General features: G+C 53.5%; 4 protein-coding genes across 13 annotated transcripts in view; 2 read left to right on the forward strand and 2 right to left on the reverse strand.

The window, feature by feature from the left end:
• COL11A2 (collagen type XI alpha 2 chain) overlaps positions 1-5,095 on the reverse strand; it is a 29,120-nt gene extending 24,025 nt beyond the window's left edge. For all 3 annotated transcript variants that reach the window (XM_011373433.1, XM_011373432.1, XM_011373431.1), the window contains exons 1-4: positions 4,794-5,095; positions 1,996-2,145; positions 1,653-1,863; positions 1,032-1,194 (exon numbers count right to left, since the gene is read on the reverse strand). In XM_011373433.1, coding sequence (XP_011371735.1) covers positions 1,032-1,194; positions 1,653-1,863; positions 1,996-2,145; positions 4,794-4,875 — 606 coding nt within the window. In that variant the 5' untranslated portion in view covers positions 4,876-5,095. The remainder of the gene's footprint in view (positions 1-1,031; positions 1,195-1,652; positions 1,864-1,995; positions 2,146-4,793) is intronic.
• A 1,156-nt stretch (positions 5,096-6,251) lies between these two features.
• On the reverse strand, positions 6,252-12,973 carry RXRB (retinoid X receptor beta). Of its 7 annotated transcripts, none has more exons than XM_011373435.2 (10): positions 12,425-12,973; positions 11,503-11,747; positions 10,841-10,997; positions 10,342-10,521; positions 9,118-9,290; positions 8,586-8,715; positions 8,265-8,397; positions 8,058-8,149; positions 7,644-7,749; positions 6,252-7,508 (listed from the first exon to the last, which is right to left on the reverse strand). In XM_011373435.2, exons 1-10 carry the CDS (start codon positions 12,654-12,656, stop codon positions 7,361-7,363), a joined length of 1,596 nt encoding a protein of 531 aa, XP_011371737.1. In that variant the 5' UTR covers positions 12,657-12,973; the 3' UTR covers positions 6,252-7,360. The 7 variants fall into 7 exon arrangements, with proteins under 7 accessions (XP_011371737.1, XP_011371736.1, XP_023394244.1 ...); XM_011373434.2 differs by having other exon boundaries at positions 8,058-8,161; XM_023538476.1 differs by lacking the exon at positions 12,425-12,973 and adding an exon at positions 12,129-12,147 and having other exon boundaries at positions 8,058-8,161.
• A 28-nt stretch (positions 12,974-13,001) lies between these two features.
• On the forward strand, positions 13,002-16,434 carry SLC39A7 (solute carrier family 39 member 7). Of its 2 annotated transcripts, none has more exons than XM_023538478.1 (8): positions 13,002-13,139; positions 13,452-13,860; positions 13,950-14,118; positions 14,278-14,331; positions 14,469-14,633; positions 14,789-14,941; positions 15,120-15,316; positions 15,666-16,434. In XM_023538478.1, exons 2-8 carry the CDS (start codon positions 13,456-13,458, stop codon positions 15,936-15,938), a joined length of 1,416 nt encoding a protein of 471 aa, XP_023394246.1. In that variant the 5' UTR covers positions 13,002-13,139; positions 13,452-13,455; the 3' UTR covers positions 15,939-16,434. The 2 variants fall into 2 exon arrangements, with proteins under 2 accessions (XP_023394246.1, XP_011371740.1); XM_011373438.2 differs by having other exon boundaries at positions 14,789-14,929.
• Positions 16,435-16,537: 103 nt separating this feature from the next.
• On the forward strand, positions 16,538-18,767 carry HSD17B8 (hydroxysteroid 17-beta dehydrogenase 8). Its single transcript, XM_011373440.2, has 9 exons — positions 16,538-16,726; positions 16,864-17,081; positions 17,183-17,299; positions 17,416-17,508; positions 17,599-17,684; positions 17,797-17,881; positions 18,091-18,133; positions 18,320-18,394; positions 18,580-18,767. Exons 1-9 carry the CDS (start codon positions 16,681-16,683, stop codon positions 18,594-18,596), a joined length of 780 nt encoding a protein of 259 aa, XP_011371742.1. The 5' UTR covers positions 16,538-16,680; the 3' UTR covers positions 18,597-18,767.
• The last annotated feature ends 159 nt before the right edge of the window (positions 18,768-18,926 follow it).

An 18,926-nucleotide genomic window follows, 5' to 3' on the forward strand; every position in this document is an offset into this window, starting at 1 on the left:
CTCTAGAAACAAGGGAAGGGGAAGCCACTTTGGAATTCCAATGGCTTTTATTTGGACTCACATGTGGTGCTTGACACACTCTGTCTTATTAGAGAATGTGGGGCATATCATCTCATCTCCAGAGCAGAACGGGGAGCTCTTTGGTGAGTGATAGAGACCTTATATTTATTCCCCTTGACATTGGGTAAGCAAGTATCCAGAAAATGTTAACTGGCTGGCTGACTGGCTGAGTGGATGAGTGAATGGAGGCTGAAATGCATGACTAAATGGGAGTTTTGATGGATGATGACTGAATGAATGAATATATGTATGGGTAGATTGGTGAACAGATAAATGGGAGGTACAGAGTAGATTAGCAGATTGGCAGGTAGGTAAATGAATGAAAGTGAATATGTGGATGAATAAATGATTGGATGGAGAGTGAGTAGGTAATGAGATGGGTGTGTGAATGAATGGATGAATAGATGCATGCATCCTTATATGCATGGGTAGATGGAGTGGGTGGGTGAATGGATGAGTGAATAGACAGATGGATGTGTTAAAGAAGATGGATGGATGGATAGATGGATGGATGGATGGATGGATGGATGGATGGATGGATGGATGGAAGGAAGGAAGGACATATTGATAGATTGGTGGTTTGACTGAGCAGAGGAAGGATGGGGGATGTGGATATAAACCTGAATGCTTGAGTAGGTAGGTGAGTATGTAACTAGTTAAATGGGTAAATGAATGGGTGAGTGGGTGAATGGATGAGTGGGTAGATAGAAAAATTGGTTGAAGGAATGGGCAGAGTGATGAAGTCTGAAAGACAGAATAAGTAGCTGTGGACAGTCCTGCCATATAAGTGGCCACCATACAAGTGGCCACCTAGTTCTCCTACAGAGAAAATTAGCCCGGAGGATACAAAATGGAAATTTAAATTCATGACAGGAAAAATGAAGGGCTAGGGCACAGGAAGATGGTATGCTGGGAAGTGGACTCAAGATATGGAACCAGAAATCAATCTGTTCTCTGATAGCTCTGTTTACCTCAAAGACTTCTTCGTCCAGGATACGGGCACCAAAGATTATCACTCCATGGGTGTCCAACACTGGACGAGCACTTCGGGGGAGGGGCCGGGTTACTCGCTTCTTGCAGTCAACAATGAGAGTAACAGATTGACCCTTCACAGCCACACCAACACGGTGCCACCTGGTCATGAAGGGAGAGGTTCAAGTGACTAACCGAGGGGGCGAAAGTCAACAGAGCTGGGGAGCAGTTAATAGAAAAGTTAAGACCAGTGATAACAATAGTAGTGATCATAGTAGCTATCATTTATTGAGCACTTGCAATATACCAGGCACCATGCAAAAATTTTCTCATTTGATTCTCATGATTCTATCACCCCTATTTTACAAACACAGAAATGGAGGCTCAATAAAGTTAATTTGCCCAAAGTACAGGCTAGTACTACATGCAAGGATTTAAACTCTTAAGCCCAAACTCTAGGCTAGAAGTGACCAAAGTTTGGGCAGTGGGTAGGTAGGTGAGGTATGGCCAAAAGGGTAGGCAGGGTTTCCTAGTTTAAGGAGTGGAGGTTCTGGGGCAGTGGCCAGAGGAAAGCTCCTGAGAGTGCAGACCAGGCAGACCAGAGGAGCAAACTAACTTACTTGCCATCTGCTAGGTTGAGGCCTCGGAAGACAGGCTGAGCTGGAGGTCGAGGCCGGCCCGTCTGGTCCTCATATAGGAAACGGACAGGTCGGCCAAGCTCCAGACCCAGCTGTCGGAGGCCCTGGGCACTGTAGAGAGTCAGGAGTGGAGCCTGGAGGCCAGGGTGGGTCCGGACAACAGTCAACAGAGAGAAATCTTTGGGAAAACCTCCTAGGACCAGCGAGAGACACACAGGTGGAATGAAAGGCAAAGAGAGTCATAAACCCATTCCCTTCAGGTTTCTGATCCCAGACCCTACTCCATAACCTACCCCAGCTCTCCCTTCCACCATGTTACCCATACCTGGAAAGAGCTGGCGAGTAGGCGCACTGAGCTGAGCAGGTCGGGACACTCGGTAGGCCACATCACCTGGACAAATGCCTCTTGCCCTCCGGACACCATCAGGGAGGGAGGAAAACCTCAGGGCCTGGAGCACATCCACAGGGGGTACACCTGGGAGAGTCCATGAGGGTCAGGGAAAGGGACACACCCTCAGGAAGGCCTCAATAGAGGACATTCGGGGTCTAGAACTCAGCTTCCTGGGGCTCATACTGCCTGGAAAGCAAAGGTCACCTTTCCCTTACATGCTCCTGAATGGGACCTAAATGGATGGGAAATCTGAGTCACCTGGAAAAGGTCGGCACTGATCCTGTATTCAGTTCCGTATTCACTCCTGCCCCTTTCTCTCCTAGGGCCTCTCATGCTCACTTCTCTCCCTATTTCTGTCTTTCAGCCTTTGAATCTCTCTCTCTATTCTCTCTTAACATCTCTCTCAACTCTCAACTCATCTCCCCTTCTCTCTCTCACTCTTTTCTTCTCTTTGAATCTGTTGATCTGTCTCCCTGTCTTTCCTTTCTTCCTTCATTTCCTTCACATGCTCTCCATCTTTTTCTTTCCATCTTTCTCCAGCTCTCTCACTCCCTTTCTGTATCTCTCAATCTCAGGTCTCTGGCCTCTGTTCTCTGTCTCCAGCACAAACAACATCTGGGCAATAGATCATCCTGGGCATAGGAGGTGCAGGGGGGCCACCAGGGAGGTAGTGGAGAGGCAACTCTTTTGGGAGGGGGCTTCAGGCTGCTGTAGTTTCCATGTTTGGGGAGATGGAGACAATTCTGACCATGGTGAGGAAGGATGTACAAGAAAGAGCCACCCCAGGAGCTTATGCCTCTAGCTTGGGAGATGGGCGGGGAGGGGTGGTTGCGGGGGAGTCTGAAGCTGCCACGCGGTGCCGAAGCAGGTCCAGGGCCCTGAGCCACACATCTGTGGATCCCATCAAAGTCCTTGCCCAAAACCTGGACAAGCTCCCCATACCTGGAACTTCGACCCTGCCCTACCACCCCCACCACTCGGGATCCAGTGATTCAAGACCCAGACCACCAGCCCTATCCACCTAGAACTTGGCTTCCTAGGGCTCAAACTTCTGGGTTGACAAAGGTCACTTCTCCCTTGCTTGCTCCCCGCTATACACTCTCCTTATACCTTCAGTTCCAGATTGGAAAAATCCCAAAGAAAGTTTCTGCAAAACTTTCATAGGCGCATGGGGCAGGGCAGGGGCCGGAGTGATCAGGAGAGCAGAGCTGGGCGGGGTGGGTGAGGTGGGGCGGACAGGCAGAGAAAAGGCCCTTTGAAAAGGTCCAGGAGCCGGGAAACCACGGCGTTGCCCTCCCATCCCCCGCCCTAGCCTGGCCCCCTCATGTGGCAGCTCCGCAAACACCAACACACAAGGGCTGCTTTGAGAGACAGAGGGTGAGTGAGACAGAGACATAGAGACTCACAGAGACCCCAGGCCAAGGAGACCTCAGAGGCCCCCACCTTCCACCAACCCCCAGGACAGTCCAGTTCCATCCTATAGATGACCCACCCACAGGCTGCCAACTGTCTTCCCACCTCAGGCCACATATATGCCTCACTGTCTCTGGACTCAGGCTCCCCACTGGCAGCCCCATCACTCCCCACCACTCTACCTCTGGGCCCCAAAATGCCCCATTCCTTACTCTTATGAATTCTACATTAACCCGTTTCCCTATAGAGTCCGACCTCTACCCCCTCAGCACTAAAATAAGAGAAAGTCCTCTCAGCCATCTTCCTCCTTCATGCTAGAGGGTCCTTTTTCCCCCAAGAAAGACTCCTAGTTTACAGACACTGCACACTTGTTTCTTGTCCCTGAGCCTCATACTTCTCAACTTGGAAGTTCTTCTGTAATCTAATCTAAAGCCTTTATGCTGCTATTCTGACCATTTTCTCCCCAGAGCAGAGAAGAAATGAATAGTCAAGTTATATGCAAATCAGCCTCCAGCGTTTCCAGAAAGTGTAGAGCGGCTTGCTCAAGCCTTCCTAGGACCCAGGTGTTCTCAGCTCCCTTCTCTCCAGCATCAAATCCCCTTTCCTAGGAGCCAGGAATTCTGGATCCTGGGAAAAAGAAGGAAAAGATTGGGGGTGTGAACACCAGGGTCCCAGGAGAGCCCGGCTGGCCAGAGGTGGAGGGAGAGGGCAGGAATGAAGAGTTGGCTCCCACCTCAGACACCTGATCCTGGCCAGTCCAGCAGCCGTCCTGTTGGCAGCCAGCCCCAGTGCTCCCCAGAGCCAGCCGCGTGGCAGCATCGAGGGCACAGGGAGGGGGAAGGGGATCCTGTTGGGGAAGCCAGTGGGACAAATAGTCCAGGCATCCCTTCTTTCTCTATTTACTAGGCTCTGCTCTCACTCACAGATGCTCCTCCTCAGCCCAGAAATATACATAGAAAGACCAGAAGACATACATGCACCCCTCATCCATCCACACTGGCATCTACCCCTAACTCCACTACCGGCTGGACTACACTGGCCCTGGGCCATTTCTCACTCTCTCCAGGACCCCAGCATCCAGGCCCACTCACAGCTCTCTAAGGTGTGACTGCCCTCCCCCAGTCACTTCAAGGAAGTAAAGAGACCCCTACCCTGGTTCCAAGGGACCCAGGTGTCCTGCCCTCCAGCCTGGACCTTTGATCCCCAAAATACTCTTGCTGGACTCAGAAGCTCCACCCCAGGCATCAGCTGCCCCCTGCCTGGAGGTACTCAGAGCTCCAACCTGATTCCGAGGACTCAGACGTATGAACTCCTCTTACCTGCGCAGGACGGGGCCCCGCTCAGCCCCAGCAACAGGGGTATGAGCAGGAGGAGGCGGTGGCAGCGGCTGCACCGCTCCATGGCTGGAGGCTGAAACGCCGGGTCCCAAGGACCCAAGGTCGCTGGGGGCACTGGATGTCCAGAGGCTGACAGGAGAGAGTGAGCAGGCTGGGAACCTCGGACGTGGGGGGTCCCGGCGAGGTCAGAAGCTGTTGGATGGCAACAACTCTCAACCGCCCAGCTCCATGCAGCAAGGCGCCGTCGGGGCTCCTGCACTGCTCCTTCCTCGGTGGCTGCTGCTCCTGTGATTCTTCAGCCACCCCAGCAGCCCAGAGCCCCCGCCCCTGCCGCCCCCTCAAGTCCTAGCCCCAGCCCTAACCCCCGCCTCCAGCCGCCCGCCCACAGCCACCGAGAAACCCCACCCTCTGTCTCCACCTGGGGGTTGGGGTGGGGAATGAGTACCCTCCCCTCGCTGACACTCCGACTGCTGTCCCCTGCTCCTTGCAGGGACTCAAGGGCCCATACCCTAAAATTACTTCCGGGAACCCCAATATCTCTTCTCCAGGCTATTCTTTTTCTAGGACCCAGACGTCCAATCATAGTCTCCCCGTCAAGTTCCCTCCCTCTTGGGGGCCCAGAGCCCCCTTTCAGCAGAGTCCTGGGCGGGATTTAGGGTACAGTGGAGACAGGCGGGGCTGGGGGGTCGCTACCCGCCCCCCACCAGGTCTCCATAATTACTTCCCCCGCCCCGCCCTATGTAATTACAGAGCAGCCCCGGGCCCGGGGTATTTATAGACTAGGCTATAGATAGCAGCTTGAGAGACCTGCAACTCCATGGCCTGAAAGGGGCGGGGGCGGGGAGGGGGATAGAGGAGAGGCAGAGGCAGCCAGAGTTGAGGACAGAGACTGGACAGACAGACCAACAGGTTAATCAGGTCCCAGGAGATGAAATGGGAGGGGTGCGGAGAGACGAGGTAAGGGAGTCCGGGAACCCAGGTGAAAAGGGACTAGTCAATGCTAGTTAGATGTCTGGGGAAACGAGGTCACTCAAGGACGAGGCCGCCTCCAGGTGGGCAACGCCTGAGAAGTCTGCGGCGCCCAGCAAGTCCCACGAACGGGCACAGTGCCGGGTCTGCGCGCGGCTCCTGTCTTGGAGACAGGAGCAAGACGAGGCGCCGCCGCCCGCTGGCGCTAGGAGGGCGCAAGCGAACAAGGCGCCTTTGAGAATCAACAGCCCCCCTTCCTCCTCCCGTGGGCCCCGCCCCTAGCCTGGCACACCCCCTTCCCCCCTCCCCGACAAAGCGCGCCTTGTGTCCCCCACCCTGTGCCCGCCCCTCAGGCTCCAGGGAACCTTAGCGGCGGTGGTGGCGTCAAGGGAGCGCGCGTCCCTACCGGATACCACCCCCCCACACCCAGCCCGATGCAGCGCTGTCCACCCTTCAACAGAGTCACCTCAGTCCAGAAAAGAGATTTTAATTTGAAAGCAATTTTATACGCAAGTAAAAGAGGGGAAAGAAACCCCAGAGCGAGCTGCAAGGCAAAAATCATGCAGCCCCAGCACCCCATCTCTGTGGGATGGCCCTTTCCCCCTCAATTCTCAGGCCAGGGTCCTGTGTCCCCAGCCTACACTGTGTGCACTCAAGGCTGGGGGAGAGCTGTGAAGGGAACGGCCTGAGGACTATTCAACAAACCATCCCCTGAAAAGGCCCTGCCATCACAGCCCAGGCCCCTTCCCCAAGATAGACAGGAAGGGATGGCAGGAGGAGGTTGAGAAGGCCAGTGCTTGAAAAGCTCCAGGGACAGACCATCTTGGGGCTCTGCCTTTCCCAAACACCACCTCCACCACTGGCATTTCTTAGTCAACCTGGGAAAGTACAGTACTTCTTTGAGTCTAACTGCAGGTCTCAATCTTCAGAGAAAATTAAAAATAGCAGATGGGTTCCTACAGTTCCAGCCACCTCTTAACCATCACCACCTTATTTTTTAGTCTGACTGCAGAAGGTGAAGTATAAGAGGGGACTCTGGACAGGAGGCAGTTACAGGGTCCCCTCCGTCTTCCAGAGTAGCCCCATCTGCCAAGCTTGGTTTGAGGAAAGTCTGCGAAAGCCCTATCCCCATGTCCGTCAGTTCAGGGGGCCTGCCCCCCAATATCTATCTCTGGGGGAGTTCTCATATCCGCTCTTTAGACGGGGAGCTAAGTGAGGCAAGATGAGAAGGAAGCAAGGTTCTGGGAGCAACGGCCAGTGCTGTGTTGGGGAAGATCAGTCCAGGCAGTGGGCAAGAACTTACCCTGTATCATGGCAGACACAGACAAATTCAGAGACTAGAGGCCACTGAAGGGAGAGGTCCAGCCCTCACAAGGATCTGAGATCCCCTCTGACTTGGGATATCAAGCAAACCCCTTGGAGGGTTGATGGACCCCACTGGAGGTCTCAGCTCTGCCCTATAGTCCTCACCCCACCAAGACTCTTAAAAACAAGGCCCCTCCCAACCCTGCCCCAAGGCATGGAGTCCCTCCTGGATATGCATTCCTCAAGTGTGAGAAGCGCCACATCTGGGTCTGGGCTCAGGCCAGCTGGTGGGGTGCCTCGAGCATCTCCATGAGGAAGGTGTCAATGGGGGTGTCACCAATGAGCTTGAAGAAAAACAGATGCTCTAGACATTTAAGGCCAATGGACCTGAGGGCAGGAAGACGTAGCAGCAGCTTGGCAAACCTGAGGTGGGGGAAGGAGAAGTGGGATGAAAACTAGAACCACATATAGGCCCTGAACACATACACCTCTGTGCCCCCCGCCTCCACCCAGAGGAGCCTCGGTCCCCATGACTCCTCAGCCCCACAGCTTTCTCACCGTCCCTGCTGCTCAGGGTACTTCTGTTTGCAATAGGTTTCCAGTGATGCATACACTTTCTCCCGAAGGACCTCTACCTCACTGGGATTGGAAAGACCCTTGGCATCTAGAATAGCAGGAAAAGGAAAGCAAATCAAAAAAGAACAAGCAGGGAGATGTGGCCCACATGATGTCTTTTTTGGGCCCCATCTACTTGCCCTTTTCCAGATGCCTAGCAAGGACAGCAGGGCATGTTGGGTTTGTGGGATGGGATCAAAAGGGGAATGTATCACTGGATGTGTGTTCTAGGTCAAGTGGGAGATTTCCCAGCTGCGGGTCTTACTAAAAGGAATAGCTGGGTAACTTAGGAGGCTCCAAAGAAGAGGAGGCTCTAAGGTTGCCTTGGTCTTGAGAGATGGGGTAACCTCCTCTTACCTGGATTGAACAGAATGATTGCCCTCAGGCAGCCAAGCTCTGTCTTGTCCATCCTCATGTCACGCATTTTGGACACTAGCTCTGTCAGCACCCTGGAGAGGGACCTGCAGGTCACTCAAAGGTCACAGCTCAGCCAGCCTTGGACACGGACCAGTCTATAGTCCCACCCCCTCTACCTATAGGCCAGCCCAGTGGAGGGCCACTGACCGATCAAAGATGGCTCCCACGCCTGCAGAATGAGCTGAGTTGCGGTGCACGTGAAGACCTGTGGCAAGGAGGATGCCATCTCGTACATCAATGGATCGGTGGGAGAAGGAGGCAATGAGGAGCTCATTCCAGCCTGGGTGGGAAGCAGCAAGGGTTAGGTGCCAGAGACAAGGTCATGGGATTCAAAGCACACCAGGGAAAGAAAAGTGGCAAGGTCAATGAGCTTGGCTCCTTGAGTATGCAAGTGTGCACTGGGGTCACTGAGGTCAGGTCAAAGAGGAATCAAATTTCAAGAGGTCAAAGGGATCCAAGATCACTGACCTGCCCGTAGCAATATGACCTGGTCATCCAGAGGCAAGGAAGAAAAGTGTGGGATCCTCTTCGCCCACTCAACAAGTGTGAATAGCTGTTTGTCAGCTGCCTGACAGATGTTAGTCACAGGGTCATTTGGCTGCAGGGGACGGGAGATAAGAGTTATGGGAGGTTTGTAGGTACACTGGGAGCCCCCCCGCCATTTGTAAGAAGCTTTTGGCACCCCCTCCTACTACAGTCTCTCTTCAAACCCCATCTGAACCAATTCCTGTAAATCAAGCTTTTCTTCTGGCATTTCTGAAAACATTTAATTGGGACCTGCCTGTGGTTCTGCCAACCAGTGCGTTGTTTTGGGGATGGGGACAGAGAAAACTATCACACCCACCTCAGATGTTTGAGAGGCCTTGTTTGGCAGCACTTCCAGTCCCAGAGTGATAGGAAGGTTGTGAGGGGAAGGGAAAGGAGGGGGAGACAGAATAGACCTAGGCTTCCACCCCCAAACCCCCATCAGGAAGGAGAGCAGATTGACCCCATCACTCACGCTGCTGCCGCTACCCCCGGTTCCCCCAGGACCCTCAACGCCCTGGTCACTCTTCTGCTCCACAGCAAGCTCTGCCTCCAGGATCCTGTCCACAGGCATCTCCTCGGGGGCTCCCCCGGCCCCCTCCCCATCCCCATCCTTGTCTTTCCCCCGCTGACGCTCCTCCTGTACCGCTGGAGGAGAAAAAGTGGAAAGTCAGCAGCCAGCCCATGAGGAGGTTCCGAAATATCTTTAGGATGTATCAGGATCATGGCCCTTAAGAAATGTTTATAGGAATTAAGGAAGTCACTAAAAATAATGGTGGTGGACTGGGGACATTCTGGAAGCAAGAATTACAATAGGACACAAACGTAAGCCAATAAAGAGGAGAGTAAAAGAATTAAGGAGAAAACTAACATTTAATTGGGAGTCTACTACACACTAAGAAATGTGCCAAGCACATTGTAATGTTCACTCAAACAACCCTGTGATGCTCTTATTTTCATTTTTAAAAATAAAGAATCTGGGGCTTGGAGAAGCTAAATAGCTTGCCCAAGTTCACATAATACATGGTAAGTCATACAACTGAAACGAAGTATGCCTAACTGCAAATCTTGTGCTCTTCTGACTTAAGGAGACAGTATAATGGGCACTGGCCTGGGTCTTCAGAGATGCAAGTTCTGATCCCAGCCTTGCTACTATTTCATTGCATGACCCTGGGAAAACTAGGCCTCAGGCTCATCTTCTCTAAAATGAGAGATTTCATCAAGATATTCTCTCAGAATTCCAGGATCAGACTAAAGAAAATAAGACAGAAATAAAAAAGAGGGAAGGCAGCCCTGAGGTTTTCAGTAAAGTCTATAGTTTATAGGAGAAGAATCCCAGAGTTTGGAGGAGAAACCAGAGAGGGAGTACTGGGTCAGAGAGGAGGAACTATTCAGGTTAGAGAAAGGACATAGACAAGCCTGACATGGGTCAGAAAAGTTATCCTAGACTAGGCAGGGATCACAGATGCAGGCCACAGAGGCAGAACTATTACGAAGGAAACCCGAGGGACCAGATCAGGGTACCAGAGATAAAGATAGGGGAGAGAAATCAAACGTTACCCTCTGGAGGAGAGAGAGAGCGGTTCAGCTCTCCTGAGAGGTATATCTGTGGTTTCCTGCAGTTTACCCTTTGTCCTCCCTCCTCTCCCATAGAGTAGACTGGGAAGCCTGGGGGGAAGAGGGTGGGGCAGGCCCTTACCTTCCCTCTTCATACCAGTAGCCAGGCACTTCTGATAGCGGCAGTACTGACAGCGGTTCCGCTGACGCTTATCCACCGTGCAGTCTTTGTTGTCCCGGCATGAGTAGGTCAGGTCCTTACGAATGGTGCGCTTGAAAAAGCCTTTGCAGCCCTCACAACTGTAAACTCCATAGTGTTTGCCTACAGGAGAGCAATAGAAGGAGAGGCTGCATGGAAACCTCTCACCATTGTCTCCTGTCAATCGCCCTCTAGCAAACTTAAAAGTTTAAGTCCACTCTGCCAAATACAGAGCCTGGGAACCAGGACATAAGAGATGATCCAATCCCACTCTTCCCTCTGACCAACCCCCATCCCATATCTGAGCATCAGGTTCTTTAGCTCTCACCCAGCCTCCCTTAGTTCACTTGCTCCAACACAACCCCATGAGCCGCTGGGAATCCCACAGGGCATGGTAAATGGCAGACTCTCTCTTCCTCTCTGCTGGTCTCGAGCCCCATACCTGAGCTTCGGTCCCCGCAGATTGCACATAGCCGTTTGCCAGCCCCAGGGCCACCTGGAGGGGGTGGACAGTGCAGGCCCCGGACCCCTAAGACTGGTGGCTTCACATCTTCAGGGGGGCCAGACCCACCCCCAGGGAGCGACACTGTTGAGTTAATCTGGGATAGGGGAAATAGGGAAGTCATGGGGAGAATCATTGGGAAGAGAATCTCTCAGAGGTGATGGAAATCATGCTCTGACATCTAGGCAGAGCCGTGCACTGCACATCCCAGAGGGCATTATTATACTGCAGTCTATATGAAGGGCCAGCCCTGGAGCACAACCCAGAGATTAGACATACAGTTTCCCTGAAACTGTGCAACACAGTAACCCTAAAAAGCATGTATCTCAGAAGGGCAGATGGGACCAAAAGGGCAGAAAATCACTGATAGATGAAAAGGACATCAGGAATATCAGGGTCCTTTCATAGGGCTGAGGAGGAAGCATGCACTGAAAGAAGAGATTTCAGGAAGGGCAAGGGGGTCTCACAAGGACCACAGGCCTGCCAGGATTAGAGGTCTAGAAGGTCAGTGGGCCATGGGGAAGTTCACACAAAGATCTGGGGTCACAAGAAAAACAAGGAAATGCAAGTGGAGAGGCAGTAAGTGGGTCACAACCTCTCACCTGGGGACTGCTGACAGGCCCGGAGAATCCTGGGGGAGCTGGAGGGGGCAGACCAGGGGACCCCATGGAAGAGCTGATAACTGGGAAGGGGGAGCTCAGTGGGGGTGGTGGCATTGGGGGTGGGGGTGGCGCCCCAGAGCCTCCAAGGGATGGGGCTGCTGAAGGGGGTAGGGGTGGCCCAGGAGAATGGGGAGGAGCACCCTGGGGAAGGGGATTTGGGGAGGAACTGTCTGGGCTTCCGGAATCTAAGGGAAGGGTACACAGAGGTACAGACACACACAGACAGGAGAGACAAAAAGAAAAAATGAGTCCTCGATTGTCCAACTGAAGACTTTCTCTAATCCTCCATTGCACCCCAACACACCCACTACACTCACCACACCCACCCCCATCCCCAAGCCCATACACTGGGCTGTCTGTCGCGCAACAGTTTAACTCCCAATCGTAGTGACAGGAGGCGGGTGACAAAGGAGAATAGTTCAGGTGCAGAAAAATTTCAAGCATTGTATTTGATCACCCCAAGCCATACGCCCAAGCCAGTCTCGTGTGGGTGGGGCAACACGTGGGGTGGACTCTCCATTCCCAGCTTGTGCCCGGAGCGTGCAGAGAAAAGAAACAGAAGAGACCCCTCTTATGACGCAGGGCCTGTTTCCACAAGTCAGAATCCTCAAACTCGAGGACTCGTGTCTCACACCCGGGAGCTCCGGTGCGCAGGACCTCAAGCAGCCTAGACTAAGAGGGCGGAAGCTTCCCCTCCCTCCCCGCCCCGCCGCGGGAGGAGGGCGCTAAGGCCCTCGGGAGGGAGGGGACGCGTGTTTACAAACAAGGGGGCGGGAGCGCCAGGGAAAGAGCGCCAAAGGAGGGGGGAGGGGTTGCACATAAGCGGTCTCTGGCTCGCCGGCTCGTCCGCCAGGACACTCACCCCGCCCGCTGTCTCCCATCCCGTCCCGTCCAGCCTCCCCTGGCTCCGGCTCCGGGGTTTGTTGTTCTCCGGCTGCCGCCGCCGCCGCCGTTGCTGCGGGATCCAGCCAGGGCCGTCGCCGCCGCCACCGGGACGCGACCCCACAATGCATTTCTTTTCGCACCCCCACCGGCCCACACTGCCCTGCGGCATGCCGCTGGGGGAGGAAGGGCGGGCGAGCAGCCCAGGACATGATTCCTAGCTGTGTGTAGGGATGCCGAAGAGATACCAGAGATTCCCAAGGACTGAGGACTAGCTAAGCACGAGGAAGCTCCAGAGAAAAACTCTGGCCTGAACCGGGTCGAATTAAGCGCTTCGCTCTGCTCTGTACCAAAATGACAGCGCCGTTGTGGCAGCCATCTTGGTATAGACGGGAAGTTACCGCGCTAGTTCCCGCCCCCTCGTCTAGGTGGAAACAGAGGAGGCGGTCTCCTCCGGCCTGGTAGCCGGCCTCGCCCAGTTTCCCCTCGAATAACCTCCACACCTGCACATGCGCGGAAGGGCAGGGAGGCTTCGCCGCTACCGGAAGGGCAGGGAGGCTTCGCCGCTACCGGAGTGCTGCCATATTGGTAAAGGTATTGGAACGGGGGTAGGACGGAACTTCCTGTCCTCGGGGGATCAAGAGGCGGGACTGCCACGTCCGAGCAAACCGGGAAAGGAAAGGATCCCGGAGACGGTGAGAATTCCCTACTTTTCCCTACCGTCCTTTCCAGGCCTTTTCCCCCACCTAGTGGGGCATAGAGACGAGGGCCCAGAGAGTCCGTGAAGTGGATGCTCAAAGCCTAGAGCGGTGCCCTGGGGGCCCCACATCTGGGAGGGGTTCCGGGGGAAAAAAGAACGAGTCTTGGGAACAGTGCGGGTGGGGGCAGAAAGGAATGGGGGAGCGGCCCATAGAAGTGGACAGAGAGAACGAGCGGAGTAAAGCAGGCCTCGCATAGGTATAGAATTGAGGGTCAAGTGGAGTCACTGTCTCTGTCCCTCTGGTCAGCGTGATGGCCAGAGGCCTGGGGGTCCCCCACTGGGTGGCCGTGGGACTGCTGACCTGGGCGGCCTTGGGGCTGCTAGTGGCCGCACACGGGGGTCATGGCGACCTGCACGAGGACCTGCACGAGGACTTCCATGGCCACAGCCACTCACATGAGGATTTTCACCATGGACACAGCCATGCCCACGGTCATGGCCACACTCACGAGAGCATCTGGCATGGGCATGCTCACGGTCACGACCACGGACATTCACATGAGGATTTGCACCATGATCATAGCCATGGTCACTCCCATGAGAGCCTCTACCACAGAGAACATGGACATGACCATGAGCACAGTCATGGAGGCTATAGGGAGTCTCGGGCTCCAGCCATCAAGCAGGACCTAGACACTGTCACTCTCTGGGCCTATGTGAGTACACAGGGCATGGGGGAGAGAGGGGCTGGTTCTGAATTGTTGGGGAACTCAGCACCACTTGATCCCTGACTCTCCTTCCCCAGGCACTGGGGGCCACAGTGCTGATCTCTGCAGCTCCATTTTTCGTCCTCTTCCTTATCCCCGTTGAGTCAAACTCCCCCCGGCACCGGTCTCTGCTCCAGATCTTGCTCAGTTTTGCTTCTGGTGGGCTCCTGGGAGATGCCTTCCTGCACCTGATTCCTCACGCTTTGGGTAATTAACTTTAGGTCTCTATCTCAAATCTTAGTATGTTTTATTGTTTGGGCAAAAGAGTTTTTTCTTCTTTGTATTCCATCACCTTCCAGTGTTTATTCAGATGTTCCCCATGGGTGGAGTAGTATCTCATCTGGACTTTTCTCTCCTTTGTTCCAGAACCTCATTCTCATCACCCTCAAGAGCAGTCCGGACATGGACACTCTCACAACAGTGAGGAAGGGGTGGACAGAGACAGGGTTTTGGGTGCTGGGGAAGGTCTATCCCTTCCAATTCTTCTCTTCATGCACTTGAGGAGGAGGAGTCTGGAATCCATGTTTCCTTTAATGTCTCAATGCCTTCATTCCCAGGCCAGGGCCCCATTCTCTCTGTGGGCCTATGGGTCCTCAGTGGAATTGTTGCCTTTCTTGTGGTGGAGAAGTTTGTGAGACATGTGAAAGGAGGACATGGGCACAGTCATGGACATGGACATGCTCATGGTCACACACACGGAAGTCATGGACATGGAAGACAGGGTGAGCCCAGGAACAACTTTCCTCAAAGCCACCTTGCTTGCCTCAGAATTCTCTCATCTTATGGCTCTTAGGTGGGAAAGGACTTGTTTTTTAAGGACATATCAGGAGATTTCTGTTCTCTATTCTTACCAATTCCTTTTTTTTTTTTCTCTCAGAGCGTTCTTCAAAGGAGAAGCAGAGTTCAGAAGAAGAAGAAAAGGAGGCAGGGAGGTTGAGGAAGCGGGGAGGAGGAAGCACAGGGCCCAAAGATGGGCCAGGGAGACCTCAGAATTCTGAAGAGCTAAAAACAGGTTCAGGTGAGAGCCAAGGTTGGTAGTAAACTTGAGCAAGGGGCACCATCTAAATCACACAGACTCTGTGCTGTGGGTAATGACAGGTGTCTGGAAAACACTGAGGGGCTGGTTGTGAAGTGGTCTCTTGGGGGAGATGTGATGATGGCAATGATGGAGCCTTTAACTGTTTTGTTTTCCTTCCTTCCCGTACAAGACCTGCGTGTATCAGGGTACCTGAATCTGGCTGCTGACCTGGCACACAACTTCACAGATGGTTTGGCCATTGGTGCTTCATTTCGAGGGGGTTGGGGATTGGGAATCCTGACTACAATGACTGTCCTACTACATGAAGTGCCCCATGAAGTCGGAGACTTTGCCATCTTAGTCCAGTCTGGCTGCAGCAAAAAGCAGGTTGGTAATGTTGTGCATCAATCACAGCTTTCTCCAACCCTTTATCCTTTGCTTACCCACCTCAAACCCAAGATTGTCTCCTTAGTTCCAAACAGGTCATACTGTTATTGACAATAAGTTTTCTAGAAATGGGGAAGTTCTGTTTCATTGTCCTGTAGCACAGTATTTCTTGAAATACAGGGAGTTTTTCATACCATGCTCCCCACCCTGAATCTGATGGTCTGTGGAAAGGACCACTTTGATATCTAAGATTTTTCAGAAAGTATCTATTCTAGATCCCACCAGTTATGTCTAAATTACTGAAAATCTTTAGATGTTGACGAGTGCCTCTGTCTTTTCTCCCCACTAGGCAATGCGTCTGCAACTACTGACGGCAATAGGGGCACTGGCAGGCACAGCCTGTGCCCTCCTAACTGAAGGAGGAGCAGTGGGTAGTGAAATTGCAGGTGGTACAGGTCCTGGTTGGATTCTGCCATTCACAGCAGGTGGTTTTATCTACGTAGCAACGGTGTCTGTGTTACCTGAGCTATTGAGGGAGGCATCACCACTGCAATCACTTCTGGAGGTGCTAGGGCTGCTAGGGGGAGTTGTCATGATGGTGCTGATTGCCCACCTTGAGTGAGAGGTGGGATAAACGGATAAACTGCCCCCACCCTAGCCTCAAACCTCTACCCTCTTAAGTACTCTAGAATGGGTCTGTAGAAGTTGGGGGCCCTGGCTAGGAAAGTGGTGACTTTGGTATGGGGGCTGTCAAGATGTGCTGACCACCTTGTTGGGTTTGGGGGGCTAAATGGAAGAGACCAGTGATGGTAGCCTACCCTGTGTCCCCTACCCCACCTGTTCCCAGAGGACCAAGCTGCCACACACAAGCTTCCCCAAAGTCTTCCTCCTTCCCTTCCACCTGTTGGTGGAGGCTTCAGGGAAGACCAGAGTCGTGGACAGAGGGCAGCAGGAGTAGTTGGGGATAAACGTCAATTAAACATCAATCGTGTGTCATAATTTTGAGGGGGGATGTTAGTTGCTAATCTCATGGCCTGATTTTTTTTTGTTTTTTTATATCGTTCTTTTAATCGAGGGGGGTTGGGGTGGTGACCGGAAATAAAGTGCTCGGATCTTCCGCCCTGGAGGCATTCTTTGTCTTTTTTTGGAGTAATGGGGACACTCTACTCCCAATTACCCAAGCCCTCAAGCTTTAGAGTTTGGTCACGCCCTCGCGGTAGGAGGCTCCCCCTCCTCCCTACCACGCTGATGGCCGCAGATGGCCTAACACTGGCAGGGCTACGATTGGCCTGGCTTTGCTCCCGCCACGCCTTCTCTGCGCGGGGATTGGCTCCGTGCAGAGCCCTACCCACCCGCAGACAGCCATGGCGACCCAGCTCCGGTTCCGCTCCGCACTGGCCCTTGTCACAGGTTGAGGGGGTCCTCTCCCAGGGCGGGTTGGGGTGCCCTCGGACTCTGCAGCCGCTGTGATCTCTGGCCCTGGTCTGAATTTGATTAGCGCCCTGCCCACTCTTCTCCCCACCCCCACGTGTTCTCTCCCACCGCAGGTGCGGGTAGCGGCATCGGCCGAGCAGTCAGTGTGCGCTTGGCCCGAGAGGGGGCCACCGTGGCCGTTTGCGACCTGGATGGGGCAGCGGTACACGAGACAGTGCGGCTGTTGGGCAGGCCAGGAAGCGAGAAGGGGGCGTCCTGTGGGGCCCACGCTGCCTTCCAGGCTGACGTGTCTGAGGCCGGGGCTGCCAGGCGCTTGCTGGAACAAGTGCAGGTGAATGCGAGTGACCTCGCCCGCCTTAAAGCGCTCATATTGCCTCGACCGCTCCTGGCTTTTTACATGGGTTTTTGGTGTGTAACCTCCCTCTTCCATAGGCCTGCTTTTCTCGCCCGCCTTCTGTCATTGTGTCCTGTGCGGGAGTTACCAGGGATGAGTTTCTGCTCCATATGTCCGAGGATGACTGGGACAGAGTCATATCTGTCAACCTCAAGGTGGTGATCTATGAACCTGTGTGATTTATGGCCCCTCCCTCTAACCTGGAAAGGGAGTTGGAAGAGGACTGTCACTCCTGCTGATCCTTTCTTCCTTGTTACTCTCTATTCACCAGGGCGTCTTTCTAGTCACTCAAGCTGCAGCCCAAGCCCTGGTGTCCAGTGGTTGTCATGGCTCCATCGTCAACATCAGTAGCATCGTAGGCAAGGTCAGGTTGTGTTAGGTTGAGGTCAGGGTATAGAGAGGAGAGCCTTCCTTGGGACTCCTGATTCATTCCAAATCTCTGATTCACCTATAGGTGGGGAACATGGGACAGGCAAACTATGCAGCATCCAAGGCTGGAGTGATTGGGCTGACCCAGACTGTAGCCCTGGAGCTTGGACGGTTGGTCAGACACCTGGGAATGCAGGGGTCTTTGCTGAGGCATGTTGGAGCTCTGAGTGAGGGGTCAGTGTTCAGCCCTCTCCAGAGTCAGCAGCCACTCTCCCTTCCACAGACATGGGATCCGCTGTAACTCTGTCCTCCCAGGGTACATTACAACACCTATGACACAGAAAGTGCCACAGAAAATTCTGGACAAGGTAGGAGGTCATGGGTAGAGGGCAAAGAGCAGAATTTTTCAGAGACCCAGCCTCTCTGGACTAGAGCATGCTGGGCACAGTGCCTGGCAAATAGGTATTCAATAAGTGCACAAGGAATGAAGACAAGAAAAAGACAGACTCAGTCTACAAAAAAAAAAAAAAAAATCCATAAAAGGAACTTTAAGCTATATATGAGTATTTCCTTACAGGTGTTTAGAGCGATTCCGATGGGACGTTTCGGGGACCCTGAGGGTGAGCATTGTGTGGGGAAGAGGGCCCTGAATGAACAGATCCCAAAGTTTGTGGTATCTGAGAGAGTCTCACCAGAATTGGTGGTTGATGTGTGTTCTGGGGGGAGGGGGTGTTTCTCAGAGATGATGATTCCTTTGGGTCTATGGGAGTGAATAGCATTCTGCTCTCTCCTCATTATTCCCATAGATGTGGCAGATGTGGTTGCATTCTTGGCATCTGATGACAGTGGATACATCACAGGGGCCTCAGTAGAAGTCACTGGTATGAGGCCATCGTGGGGAGAGGGCAGAGAAGTGGAACCCAGATGATATAAGAAAACGGAGGGAGTCTGGAGCCACTGAGGGAAGGGCAGAAGTTCCCAAAGGCCAGGGACAGAAGAGGGCAGGTACCCCCCAGCCCATTTGTCTCCACCTATACATCTGTCCAAATGTTTCTGCCCCTCCTAGGAGGTCTTTTCTTGTAACTGCCTCAAGGACCCTGGACTCTGCTCACTCCCCCACCACTCTTCCTGGCCTCCTGCTGATGAGGACTCTGAGTTCCCAGGCTACAAAAGGGGTGGCAGTGTTTGGCTCAGGAATGCTGAATATGGGAGGCTGGGGTGCTTGTGACCCTAATAAAGTCCAAATCCTCTTTCCTGCCACCTCCAGTTCTTGCGTCCAGGCCCTCAGACCCTTCCCCACCTCCCCCTCCTTTCCCTTTCCGAAGGATTGTTCCCTTTCACTGCCTTGTCTCCCAGGGCAACCTCCGCCGCCGGGTGTGAGAGGAGAGAGTGTGTGTCACTGCATGCGTGACA

Source organism: Pteropus vampyrus, unplaced genomic scaffold (genome assembly GCF_000151845.1).
Source record: "Pteropus vampyrus isolate Shadow unplaced genomic scaffold, Pvam_2.0 Scaffold225, whole genome shotgun sequence".
Taxonomy (NCBI): domain Eukaryota; kingdom Metazoa; phylum Chordata; class Mammalia; order Chiroptera; family Pteropodidae; genus Pteropus; species Pteropus vampyrus.